General features: G+C 46.1%; 1 protein-coding gene across 1 annotated transcript; it reads right to left on the bottom strand.

Annotated features, from left to right (window-relative positions):
* Window positions 1-252: 252 nt before the first annotated feature.
* LOC144122924 (uncharacterized) lies at window positions 253-7,933 on the bottom strand. The gene is made up of 5 exons (XM_077655881.1): window positions 7,414-7,933; window positions 5,449-5,502; window positions 5,093-5,146; window positions 4,722-4,790; window positions 253-509 (listed from the first exon to the last, which is right to left on the bottom strand). The coding sequence occupies exons 1-5, from the start codon at window positions 7,552-7,554 to the stop codon at window positions 411-413; spliced, it is 417 nt and encodes a 138-aa protein (XP_077512007.1). The 5' UTR covers window positions 7,555-7,933; the 3' UTR covers window positions 253-410.
* Window positions 7,934-13,918: the final 5,985 nt, after the last annotated feature.

Genomic DNA, 13,918 nt, shown 5'->3' with positions numbered 1-13,918 from the left:
CCCCCCCATCTCCCCCTATGTAATGCCCCTAGTGGACCCTTAGGGTACTTGAATAGATCAATAAATGAAGCTGTGACTCACCGATTCTCCACTGGTAGATGGAGAGGTGTCCAAGAAGAAGATTCCATAATGTGCTCCTCAGCTTGATATGCAGGCCACTCACACACTTAAAAATTCATTGGTTTATTGATTCATCATTGCATACAATATGCCATGCAGATCAGTTAGTAGATATTAGTAAAAAATGCCACGGCGAAATCAAGCTAAGTCCATTCACACAGTCTGGGTGCCTGCACATGCTGTGTTAAAGATTATGCTAATAATGCATGCTGTGGATGGGCCACTCACGCTATCAAATACGCTCTTGGCATATGCACAAGCATTTGACATTCATGGTGTTGAATTCTGCTTCAGAAATAGGCACATTTGACAGGTCCATTTACCATTGCTGGCCTCCTTCTTCGTGGCGTCCCAACAGATGCTGGGGCGGTTGGCAAAGTCGGAAGTTCCTGCATAACATCATCATCATCATCATCATCATCAGCCTTACTACACCCACTGCAGGGCAAAGGCCTCCCCCATGTCTCTCCAATTAACCCTATCATTCGCCAGCTGCATCCACCCTTTGCCTGCAAACTTCTTAATCTCATCCGCCCACCTAACCTTCTGCCGCCCCCTGCTACGCTTACTTTCTCTTGGAACCCACTCCGTTACCCTTAAAGACCAGCGGTTATCTTGCCTTCGCATTACATGCCCTGCCCAAGCCCATTTCTTTCTCTTGATTTCGACCAGGATGTCATTAACCCGTGTTTGTTCCCTCACCCACTCTGCCCGCTTCCGATCTCTTAACGTTACACCCATCATTTTTCTTTCCATGGCTCGCTGCGTTGTCCTTAACTTAAGCTGAACTCTTTTCGTTAGCCTCCACGTTTCTGCCCCGTAGGTGAGTACCGGTAAGATTATGCTGTTGTACACTTTCCTCTTCAGGGAAATTGGTAAACTGCCACTCATGATCTGCGAGAATTTGCCATATGCGCTCCACCCCATTCTTATCCTTCTAGTTATCTCCCTCTCATGATCCGGATCAGCTGTCACTACCTGCCCTAAGTAGACGTATTCCGGCACAATTTCTAGGCTCTCGCTGCCAATTGTGAACTGTTGTTCCCTTGCTAGGCTGTTGAACATTACCTTGGTTTTCTGCATGTTAATTTTTAGACCCATCGATCTCCTCTGCCTGTCTAACTCGTTGATCATGATTTGCAGTTCACCTCCTGAGTGACTCAGCAAGGCAATGTCATCAGCAAATCGCAGATTATTTAGGTATTCTCCATTTATTCTTATTCCCAACTGTTCCCAATTCAGGCCTCGAAAAACCTCCTGCAAACATGCGGTGAACAGCATTGGCGAGATCGTGTCACATTGCCTGACGCCCTTTCTTATTGGAATTTTATTGCTGACTTTATGGAGGACTATAGTAGCTGTGCAGTTGCTATATATATCTTCCAGTATTTTGACATAAGGCTCTTCTACCCCCTGATTACGCAATGCCTGTATGACTGCTGAGGTTTCCACTGAGTCGAATGCTTTCTCGTAATCAATGAAAGCTATATAGAGAGGTTGGTTATATTCTGTGCATTTCTCTATCACCTGATTGATAGTGTGAATATGATCTATTGTGGAATATCCTTTACGAAAGCCTGCCTGATCTTTTGGTTGATTAAAGTCTAACGTGGCCCTCACTCTATTAGCGATTACCTTAGTAAATACTTTGTAGGCAACGGATAGTAAGCTGATCGGCCTGTAATTTTTCAAGTCCTTGGCGTCTCCCTTCTTATGAATTAAGATAATGTTTGCATTCTTCCAAGCTTCTGGTACAGTCGAGGTCACAAGGCATTGCGTATACAGGGTGGCTAGTTTTTCTAGCACGATGTTCCCTCCATCCTTCAACAGATCTGCTGTTACCTGATCCTCCCCAGCTGCTTTTCCCCTTTTCATTGCTTTTAAGGCTTTCTTTACTTCATCTTTCGTTACTGGCGGGATGACGCATTGCTGTGCACTGCTGTCTTTCTCATTAGCGCTCTGATTACATTGGCTACTGTACAGGTCTGTGTAGAACTCTTCGGCTACGTTAACTATCTTATCCATATTGCTAATGACATTGCCCTGCTTGTCTCTGAATGCATACATCTGGTTTTTACCTATGCCTAGTTTCCTCTTCACTGTTTTTAGGCTACCTCCGTTCTTTATAGCATGCTCGATTCTCTCCATATTAAACTTCCTTATGTCGGCTACCTTGCGCTTATTTATTAACTTTGATAGCTCTGTTAGCTCTATTCTATCGGTAGTGTTAGATGCCTTCATGTTTTGGCGCTTCTTAATCAGATCTTTCGTCACCTGAGATAGCTTCCCGGTATCTTTTCGAACTGTCCTACCGCCTACTTCTACTGCGCACTCCGTAATTATTGATGTCAGGTTATCGTGCATTGAATGAACATCAAGATCATCTTCCTCAGTTAAAGCCGAATATCTGTTTTGCAGCGCTATCCTAAACTCCTGTGCTTTCCCTCTTACGGCTAACTCGTTAATGGTCTTCTTCTTCGCTAGCTTCTTCCGTTCCCTCTTCAAGTCTAAGCTAATTCTAGACCTTACCATTCTATGGTCGCTGCAACGCACCCTTCCGAGGACTGCCACATCCTGAATGATGCCAGGTTTAGCGCATAGTATGAAGTCGATTTCATTTTTAATCTCACCATTGGGGCTCTTCCAGGTCCACTTCCTGTTTTCTCGTTTGCGGAAGAAGGTATTCATGATCCGTAAATTATTTCTATCCGCGAATTCGACTAATAACTCACCCCTGCTATTTCTAGAGCCTATCCCATAGTCACCTACCGCGTGGTCGTCAGCCTGCTTCTTGCCCACCTTCGCATTGAAGTCGCCCATCAGTACAGTGTACTGCGATTTTACTCTATTCATTGCTGATTCTACGTCCTCATAGAAGCTTTCAACGATGGCTGCAGCGATGGCGTAGAGGTAGAACATCCGCCTCGCGTGCAAGAGGACCGGGGTTCAAATCCTGGTGCCGCGCAATTCTCCACCAGGTTTTAAAAAAAAAATTCCGCGTGTCGATGGAATTGCATTACCAGGCCTGGAGTGCGGCCTGATATCGGTGACCAAAACCGACAACGCACTCCCTCACCAGAGCAGGATTTGGCCACCCTGGTGTAGTACTTGGCCACAACCTTCTATGATCAAACCAATTAACCCTCGGCCCTCAGTCCCCAGCGGCTGCAGAGCAACTGACCACGGCGGCGGTCAGACCTGTGACGCAGCGGAGGGTGCTAAGAATCTCTGGCTCCGGACAGGCCGCCATTGGAATCTGAACCTGGCAACGTTTAACGCTAGAACTTTAGCTAGTGAGGCTAGCCTAGCAGTGCTGTTTGAGGAAATAGCGGGAATTAAATGGGATGTGATAGGGCTTAGCGAAGTTAGGAGGACAGGTGAGGCGTATACAGTACTAAAGGACGGACACATACTGTGCTATCGCGGGTTAGAGGATAGACGAGAACTAGGTGTGGGTTTCCTCATTAATAAGGAGATAGCTGGTAACGTAGAGGAGCTCTACAGTATTAACGAGAGGGTAGCAGCTATAGTAATTAGGCTGAATAGGAGGTACAAGCTGAAAGTGGTGCAGGCCTACGCACCCACATCCAGCCATGATGACCAGACCGTTGAAAGCATAACATAAACTGTTTAGTAATGCAGCCCACCTTAGAATGCCTGTTGCCCTGTTCTCCTCCGCCATGCATCAAGGCATAAGAAGGAAAGCAGGACATGAGGCTAATCACAAAATTACTCGGCATGCCCACTACTGGGCCACGTAACAGCTTCAGTGCATATGTACTCAATGCCTTTCGATGTCACTGCAAAAGAAAAACGCTCGCACATTGTTAAACTCATATCACCTAGCATGTTAAGGTAATGTTATATGTCTACACATTTTATTTTTATTATACACTCAAAGTGTTGCAGAAATAAAGCAGGGTTAATAGCACAACTGTGTAGAAGCGTGAATACATACAGCTTTAAAAATTATTGCATTAAATTTTGTGTCGTGCAATCTCCTTTTCTGAATGCCCACTGGAACTGACGTTAAAGAGGTTGGCATGTACCCATATAAGAAGTATTTCATGAAAACTTATACAAGGAACAACTGAAAAAGAAGAAAACAGGACAGTACAAATTTTTCATGTAGCACGCATGCCAGTTTGCACCGAATACTTTCTACATAGCTGTCAATGACCTTGTCCAAAATCTGTAAAACCAGTTTGGAATAACCTGAGAAAATTTTGTAGAAAAGATATCACTGACCTGGTGGAGTATGTCTTGCATAGCCAAATTTTTCTTGATACTGACAGATTATTTGTAGTGGAACTCTGACGAGATGACTATATTGATTTGTGTAACGAACATAAGCAATGAAGGCACATGAAAGAATATTGTGGCAGTTACTATGTGCTTATGTGGTTCCACAAAAAGGTACCATCCTATATGAAGGATCTTTTGCAGAACCAACTGCACTCTGCTACTGTCTACGGTAAGCACGGGGCCTGACAAACAACTGCAGGTTCTACTGCACTTTACATTGCAGAATTGCAACGACATCCTACCTCATGCAGTGAATAAACCTGGATGGAAACCACACAGGACGATATGAAACTTACTGGTGTAAGTTGAAAGGCTTGAGATGGCCCTGGCTGAATGTCCAGCATTGTGGCCACATCCATAGATGCCTGTAAAAAAATTTTGTTCAGGAGAAATGTGTGTGTACCGAGACATAACAAGCGTTCAGTTTTAAGCACCTAGTGAAAAGTGGAGAAGCATCACACTACTAGACCGTTTTGAGTTATGTCTGAAGGATTAAAGATATGACGGGTGTGTTGAGGTGGCTTGGTCAAAACTTCCTCTGAGCCTGCGCCAGGAAGCTTTCTTTTACATAAAAATTCACCCGTTTCGTGACTCGTGCTGCGAGATAAACTCGGACACTGTCAATCTTCTAGCAGTTGCTGTCACAAAATGGTATATCGTAACATACCTGTTGTGATGGGCCTGGTAAAGTTTCCTGGCTTTCAGTGACATCCATAGGTGCCTGTGAAAAAAATTTTATTCTTGAGAAATATGCTTCTACCAAAGCATAAGATGTATTCAGTTCTAAGCAACTACTGAAAAATAGAAAAGCACCACACTGCTAGGCTGTGTTTTCAGTTCTGTCAAAAGGATTATAAAAAATGACTAATGTGTTGAGGCGATTCAGAGAAAACTTCCTCTGAGCCACTGCCAGGATGCATTCTGTTACAGAAATCTGTTTTTGGTCACTCGTACTGCGACATAAACGCAGACACTGTTGTTCTTCGAATTGATGCAGTCACAAAATGGCATATTGTAAAATACCTGTTGTGATGGGCCTGCCAAAGTCTCCTGGCTTTCAGCGACATCCATAGGTGCCTGTAAAAAAAATTTATTCTGGAGGAATGTCATCATCGTCATCATCAGCCCGACTACGCCCACTGAAGGGTGAAGGCCTGTCCCATGTCTCCAATTAACCCTCTCCTTTGCCAGCTGCGGCCACCGCATTCCCACAAACTCCTTAATCTCACCCGCCCACCTAACTTCCTGCCGCCCCTGCTACGCTTGCCTTCTCTTGGAATCCACTCTGTTACCCTTAAGGACCAGCGGTTATCTTGCCTTTGCATTACGTGCCCTGCCCAAGCCCACTTCTTCCTCTTGATTTCAACTAGGATGTCATTAACCCACGTTTGTTCCCTCATCCACTCTGCCTACTTCTGGTTTCTTAACGTTACACCTGTTATTTTCCTATCCATAGCTCACTGTGTTGTCCTTAACTTAAGCTGAACCCTCTTTATTAGCCTCCACATTTCTGCCCCATAGATGAGTACCGGTAAGATACAGCTGTCGTAGACTTTTCTCTTGAGGGATAATGGTAAACTGCCATTCATGATCTCGGAGAACCTGCCATATGCGCTCCACCCATTCTTATTCTTCTAGTTATTTCCCTTTCATGATCTATATTAGCGGTCACTACCTGCCCTAAGTAGGCATATTGTCTTACTACTTCCAGCACCTCGCTACCAATTGCGAACTGCTGTTTCTACTTTGGTTTTCTGCCTATTATTTTTTAGCCCCACCATCCTGCTCTGCCTGTCTAACTCATTGATCATGCTTTGCAGTTCTTGTCCTGAGTGGCTTAGCAAGGCAATGTCATCAGCGAATCGCAAATTACTCAGGTATTCTCCATTAACTCTTATCCCCAAAAGTTCCCATTTCAGGCCGCGGAATACCTCCTGTAAACAGGCAGTGAATAGCATTGGCGAGATCCTGTCTCCCTGCCTGACACCCTTCCTTATTGGAATTTTATTGCTGACTATATGGAGGACTATGGTAGGCGTGTAGTCGTTATAAATATCTTCCAATATTTTCACATAACACTCTTCCACACGCTGATTCTGCAGTGCCTGCATGACAGTTGAGGTTTACTCTGAGTTAAATGCTTTCTCGTAATCAATGAAGGCCATATATAGGGGTCGGTTATAATCTGTGCATTCCTCTATCACTCACTGATAGCGTGAACATGATCTATTGTTGAGTATCTTTTACGAAAGCCTGCCTAATTATTTGGTTGATTAAAGCCTAAGGTTGTCCTGACTATTAGCGATTACCTTAGCAAATACTTAGTAGGCAATGAACAGTAAGCTGATCGGTCTGTAATTCTTCAAGTCCTTGACGTCTCCTTTATAAAGATAATGTTAGCATTCTTCTAAGCTCCTGGTACTCTCGAGGTCACAAGGCATTGCATATATAGGATGGCTAGTTCTACTAGCACAATCTCCCCTCCCTCCTTCAACAAATCTGCTGTTACCTGATCCTCACCAGCTGCTTTCCCGCTTTTCATTCCTACTAAGGCTTCCGTTACTTCCTCTTCTCTTACTGCTACGGGATGTCCCATTGTTGTGCGCTGCGGCTTCTCTCATTAACGTTCTGATTGCATTGGCCACTGCATAGATTTGTGTCTCTTTGGCTTTTTGATATCTTATACATATTGCTAATGATATTGCCCTCTTTGTCTGTTAACGCATACATCATGTACCAAGCATACAAGGTGTTCAGCTTTAAGCAGCTAGTGAAAGATGGAGGTGGAGCATCACACTTTAAGACTGTTTTGAGTGCTGTCTGAAGGGTTAAGAAATATGATGACTAGTGTGTCATGGGATTCGGATAAATCTTCTGGTGAGCCCGTGCCAGGAAGCAGTGTTTGTAGCTCCTACTCCAACATATACACAGCCACTGTGATGCTTTGAATACCTGTAGTAGTCACAAAACAGCGCTGTTTGAAAATACCTGTTGCAGTGGAGACGCTGGAGATGTGTGACTTTGTGTTAGTGCTTGCTGGGCGCCATGCTGAGCAGTGGCAGCAACAACTGTGCCATCGCCTGGCTGCTGTGAAAGGGGTTCCTGCTGTAAATGAATAATGAGGAGCATCACATGCTCGCAGTGGAACGCCAGCCTTAGCTAAAAAGATGCATGTAATTCAACAGACAGATGTACCAATCTGAGACTGTCAATATGGAACACAGCCAGTGGGCGAGAGTGCACCCATTTCTTAAGAAAGCAACAGCAGAGAAATGCATTGTTAGTACAGCAGGTCTACCATATTTTTGAGAAGGGAGAGTGGGGTGTCTCTCCTCAGGCTCACCCAGCTATACCCCATGAAGTGTGTATGGTATGTGTATGAGGAATTATATATGCAGAACTGCCGTATCTGTATAATAAGGGAGCTAATTATACTCATTGGCATCCACCCAAGCGCAGCTATGCGGCTAAAGGAAAGCTATAAATTGTTTCCACAGAAACTTCGCAAAAGAAAACGGGGTTCCCCTAAACATTTCGCCAAGCTTTCTGCCTGTGTTTTGTCTTTTTTTCTTTGTCTCATGCTTCCCTTTTTCCTTATGTGTATGACATTTACCGTATTTACTCGCGTAATTTGCACCCGCACATAGATTGTGCACCCCAAAAAGTTTCAAACTTTTAACTCGATAAAAAGAAAAAAACTACTCGCACATTTTGCGCACTATGCTGAGCCAGACCACCAGCATGTACGCGGGTGCGAACTGTGCCGTTTACCCGGCTTGCTCGCGCTGGCGGTCGCTGTCCCGGACGAACAGTTGCGCGCGCGCCCGAATCCAAAACTCTACCGTACCGTTTGCTATACAGTTTTCCGCTAGTCAGTCGGGCCACACGCAAGGGCCCCGTTTTATTGCCCGTTATCTCCCCCCCCCCCCCCCCCGGCTGACTTCGCGATTGAATCTTTGCGCGTTTATTGCTTTGAGCTAAGCACGTGCCGTCATGTCATGCCACCCCGCGGGGAGCTATAGCGTGGGGAAGGGGGGGGGGGGGACGTGTCAACCTTGTTGCCATGGGGCGAGGGGTGCCAACCTTTTTTTTAGGACGTGTTAGGATAACTCGCTTGCGCGTAAATTGCGCATCCTCTTTTTGGAGCCTTAATTAAAGAAAAAACGTGCGCGCGCAAATCACGCGAGCAAATACGTACGGTGCTCTATGCCTTATGGAACTTCTTTGTGATTTCCTTTGTAGACGAACTATAGTTTTAAGGAATTACAGTGCTCTCTCAGTGACACTTCCCAGGTGCTATGGCCGAGATGACAACAAAAAATGCACCGCCTACTGCTAGGCGCAAACATTTGCACACTACAAGTAATAATTAAATAGAAATGATGCCCCAAGGAAAACTGTGGTGTGCTCGATGCTCTTTTTTTATTTTCTTCTAATGATGGAGTGCGTAAGCTAATAAATAAATAAATTATCATGTACAGTAAGCAGAATTTCACCAGAGCCATATATAAACCGCAGCCAGTTTAGGAGTATATTGACACAATTACTTTTTATCAGTGCGGGAGTACTGTAGCCACGCTACTCAATCATAACGTCTAGCTAAAGCCATTTATTCACAAATTGTTCTATTTCTTGCACGAACACCTAAAACATCATATTGAACGCATGCTTATGCAGTCAAGTTATAATGAAGCACCTTCTCAATAAGAGCATTTCTTTCCAATCTCTTGAGAATGTATAGAAGGTGGTTCCTCACCTGAAGGGGGACGGCATCCGCACATATACGAACTACGAGCGGCGACATCCGATCGAAGTGCTCGGGCAGGAAATGTTTTGAACATACGCAGGTCCATTTTGCCGGCTCCCAGTCTCTTTGGCCTGGTCTAACGGCCTCAGTCCACTGCCTCCTTCGCTCTGGATCTTTCGGAAACCTGTTTGAAAACAATACTATTCATTGCACTCGGACAAAGAGCCGCCAATAAGGCCGGGGCGGTACGAATACCACGTTCACGCCTTGTCGTGCGTTATGTTCTGCGAGCATGCATTTTACTCATTACGCAGTCAATTAAATACCAAAACAAAATGCTGTATACTTACGTGGGAAAGTGACGCCCGGTTCTTGTCCTGGCGTGCGCGACCGACACCCAGGAACGCAGCAGCTGGGCATCGCAGCGTCCTTGTTGTCAATGGGAGCAGAAGTCTCACTTTCCGCCGTGTCTGACAGCTGCCGACAGCTTGGCGCGGCGCGAAATCGTCTGCTCGCGCCGCTCGCGTTGATCTTCGCGGCGCTCGCATGCCATTGGCTGAGAAAACGGCCAAGTGTCATGGCGGAGCTCTCGCTTCCGGCTTCAAAAAATGTGACGTAGCAGCCTCTCCTCTTTTCCTTCTTTCCTCCATGGGAGCGGCAGACACTGACTGCACAGTGTCGGCAGCCGAAGCAATTGCTCCACGTCTTTCAGTGGATGATCTAATATAAAAAAAAAACCTTAAGGGTGAGATCAACATTACTGTTTAAAAATAACTACTTTTCGCTGCTCCCATTCAATGAATAATTCATTCGTCGCAAATTCAAAACTTTTTTGTGTACATTTTGCCGAGAATAGACAGACGCCCTTTCTAGCAACACTGAAATCCTGGCGTCAACGGTCTGGCGGCAGCCGCCCGTTTTCCGCCGCTTGTGGTGCTGCACGGCGGCGGTGCGTGGGCGTTCCGCCGCGCCGCTCAAAATCCGCAGCGGAAGTTCGCTCCATGTGTGTCCCCCTTTAGAAACCGTGTCGCCGTTCCGACTCCAGTGTGTGTTCCCCGGGCCCTTGCTTGAATTTTTGTTGTTCTTCCAGCACACAAAACGGGCGGCTCGTCACGGGCTTACAGGTGTTAGCGCGATGACCCTCCCTGATAAGGCCTTACTGTATCTTCGCATTTTCGGCAGGTTGCCTTTTTTCTGCAGGGGGGGGGGCAGTTAATTTTATAAACTTAGGCCTTCGGATAATCGGGGCATTTCTTCCGGTCCCTTGAAGTCCAAATAAATGAGGTTATGCTAATCATCATGTTAGTTTTTGTTGCCAGTCTTGTCAATTTATGGATTTTGTTTTTCATGGCCTCATTATAGTTTGGATAGTGTTATGCTGTGTAATCAAGTAGTATACATTTCTGTGCCCATCATGCTTTTTTTATACGGTCCTGAGGCAGTCTTGTTTATTTTTAGTTGCAAAGACCATACACTATTTTGAAAAAAAAAGAAAACAAGGGCAACAACACAAGCTTGTTTATAATTTTCTGAATTTTTTTGTACTGAACAAATATTCGATATTTGATTCGATATTCGCAGCCATTTTTTCTTCATATTCTTATTCGATTCGTATTCGAAAATTTCAATATTCGCACACCCCTAGTAAACGAGGAAAACTACAATTTGTGAACAGGAGTAGATAATATCTAAGATAACGAGAGCCCACCATACGTTTTATGCCAAGAAAATGAGCAGTAGTGTTTGTGCACAGCTATGTAAACAATCTCAGCGCTTGGCTGCAGTTGGTGTAATAGTCGCATTCCTGGGGAACTTTCCACACACACCGTAAATATTAAATGAGGCATTATTATCTTGAAACACTCATTTAGGCGTTGGCGACAATTCGTCGGTGCTGGCAGTGAGGCATTCGAGTCGCGTTGGGTCTTACCAGCGGCTTGGATCTGCAGAATTGTTTTGCGAGCCGAAAGGAATGTCTTTTCATCTTACACGTGCAAACATGCAGCGGGGAAGCCGCCGCATTCGTAACTTTTCTCTGCTCCTTTCGTGCCGCAAGCTTACTCTAGTGCCACCTTGTGATAATTTGGGTTTAATTATCGAGGCGACGAATAGCGGGCAACAACTTCGTAGAAAGCGATAGAACGCTACGCCCTTCAGGCGCACATCGGAGAAGGTATGCATGGCACGTGCCGCTTTTCACATGCGAGAGCACTGACTGCTCCAAAGAGACTGCAGTCATGACATACGAATAACACTGCGTGTAAATAATAAAGCAGAGGTCCATCGACTTTTGTTCCTCAATAATCAGAAAACGGCTGCAACGAGAAGGTTGGCTTTCCCAAGGATCTCAAAGCTCGCGTGCTAAGTTGAAGGCTTCCGAAAAGAAAACACGGAAAATGCATTTCACTTCACTAAGCTAAAAAAAAACTATTCGAACAACCGCCGTCCACGGTGTTCATGCCAACATCTCAACGCAACCAAGAGCGCGCTGCAGACGACGCGGGGCGGGTATGCCCTTATGACGCCTGCGGTCAGAGGTTGCCAGACCAGCAAGCAGTTCGCAAAAGAAGCGAAAAAAAAACATTTAAAAAATATCTACCTCAGAGAATCAACTGAAACATCGGAGAATTATAATGTAACATTTTTGGGAATTAAATGCATTAAGCAGGGCATGCGCGAAAATAGGCTGTAATAGGCCTCATGGTCCCTTTAAGTAAAAATCGGTCAGACGCCTACAACAAAGTCAAAGGTAGGTAAAAGGAATATCATTTACATGGCTTGCACCGACGTCATATACGGTGACCGCGGGATGCGAGTCGGCCATGCTGCCGAACCATTGTCAGAGCTGATCGCCGCCTCGGTCATTTCGCACCGTGTCGGTTCGCGTACATCCGCTGCTTCGGTGCGGTTTTTTGTACTGCCGTTGGCTGCTCCAACCGCAGCGACAGCTCCAAACGAAAGAAGTCTACTAGCACTAACTTCTTCCGCATTCCAAAGATCATCGTAGGCAAATGCGAGCGCTCCAAGACGCTCAGTATACGAATCGACGCGCGCTGGGGCGGGCTCGCATTAAGCGAGCTGATTTGGACCCCGAGAACCGCAATTTACATGTGTGCGGAGCGCACTTCGTGACAGGTAAGAGGCATGTGCCGTGAGCTAAATGTTTGCGAAAACGGGGAAGAAGGGGCTACACCCTGAACAAGTAAATGTTTTTCATCTGCAGGGACGCCATTGATTTCACGACACAAACCCGGACTGGGCCCCATGGCTGCATCTTGGCTACAGCAGTAGGCAAGCCCGTTGATCGCCATGAGCACAGCGAGCAACGACGGCAGAGGGAGCGGCGCGCGGCCGATGTTCCCCCGTCACCACCGCAAGCCGAGGAGGTCGACGCCGGAGAAAAAGAAACAGCCGAGTTGGCCTTGTACCATGCATTCGAAGCACTAACTCGATAGAACAGTGCGCAGCGGCCTTGCATTTCGGCCCTTGGCAATCTACTTTCGCGACAGCTAAATGTGAAATGTTCTCTTGCAGGCGTTTATGATATGTCCACGGCCGACATCAGGGCGCTGGAAGAGGAATGCATCAGACTGAATGCACACCGCGCACTCCGGAAAAGAGTGCTTCGAGATGACAGAACAAGCGTAGAGAAGTTCAGAGCCCAAGGTAGTTTACTACACAGGGATGGCGGTCTTTGCAATGTTGCTTGCAGTTTTCAAACTGCTAGGACCATTTGTGTCGCATGGTTTAAACGACAGCTTAGCGAAATTTCAGAGGTTATGCTGTTTTTTATGAAGAGCAAGTTGTCTTCAGAACGCAGACCTTTTCTTCAGGTTCAATGTTTCAGAAGCAACTCTGTCAAAGATTTTAAATGGCACCATGCCACAAGCATTCCGTTGGACGTTTTGTAGAGCAGGCGCACCGACGGAAAGACCGCTCTTAGTGCTCAAACACTGATGGCTCGTTTTCTCCTACATGGCCCGAAATCACGCGCTATTGTCGCCGCCCCAATTGAGTGCTGCCCCACTTGTTAGGCTAGACTTCGGTAACATATACTGGCTCTAAAAAGACGACGGCAGTTACGCGAGTGATGAAATTTCCATCATGTTGCGAACGCCACTTTGTTCCGCCTCGGCTACTAGGCGGCAGCGCCCGGCTGGACCGGCGCAGAGTATGGTGCCATTGCTGCCTTCGCTCAGTTGGCTTATCGCCGCCATCGCTGCCTTCCCCGTGCGCAACCTTCCTTGCGTCCTGCATGTTACAGCATGGCCTCCGAGAACCGTGCGAGCTGATCTCGGCGAGACGGCTGATCTCGGAGGCCATGGTCGCAACTTGTTGCTTGGTGTCGCTCGGCGCGGTGGCGATACAGTCTAGTCTATGTCAACATGGTTGTAAACGTTTCAAGCGAAATTAATTTTTTTCTGCAAGTTTTAAGGGTTTTGTTCAACATGAAAGTATTAGATGCAGTTTTTAACTGTTCTTACGCTGTTGCTTTGTTTATTTTCAAGTTAAGGAATTTAGCACTTCATTTGGCCATTTCGCGTTGCAGTCGCTCGAGGTTGTTTGGTACGCGCGCGAAGTGGTTCTGGGGGAAAAGAAATTACGCAGTATCTGTCACGCATATCGGCGGACACCTGAACCGCGCTGTAAGGTAAGGGATAAAGGAGGCACTAAGAGAAGAAAGAGGTGCCGTAGTGGAGGGCTCTGGAATAATTTCGACCACCTGGCGATCTTCAACGTGCACTG

The sequence above is a fragment of the Amblyomma americanum genome, chromosome 3 (assembly GCF_052857255.1).
Source record: "Amblyomma americanum isolate KBUSLIRL-KWMA chromosome 3, ASM5285725v1, whole genome shotgun sequence".
Classification (NCBI taxonomy): Eukaryota; Metazoa; Arthropoda; class Arachnida; order Ixodida; family Ixodidae; genus Amblyomma; species Amblyomma americanum.
This window is presented reverse-complemented; position numbering and strand designations above follow the sequence as displayed.

Excerpts from the sequence above, each read along its gene's own strand:
- LOC144122924 (XM_077655881.1), bottom strand. The coding sequence starts at position 7,554 with ATGCTCCTCATTATTCATTTACAGCAGGAACCCCTTTCACAGCAGCCA. Across the intron at positions 5,147-5,448 it reads TGGCAGGCCCATCACAACAG|GCACCTATGGATGTCACTGA; the intron begins GTATTTTACAAT and ends TTTTTTTCACAG. Across the intron at positions 4,791-5,092 it reads TACCAGGCCCATCACAACAG|GCATCTATGGATGTGGCCAC; the intron begins GTATGTTACGAT and ends ATTTTTTTACAG.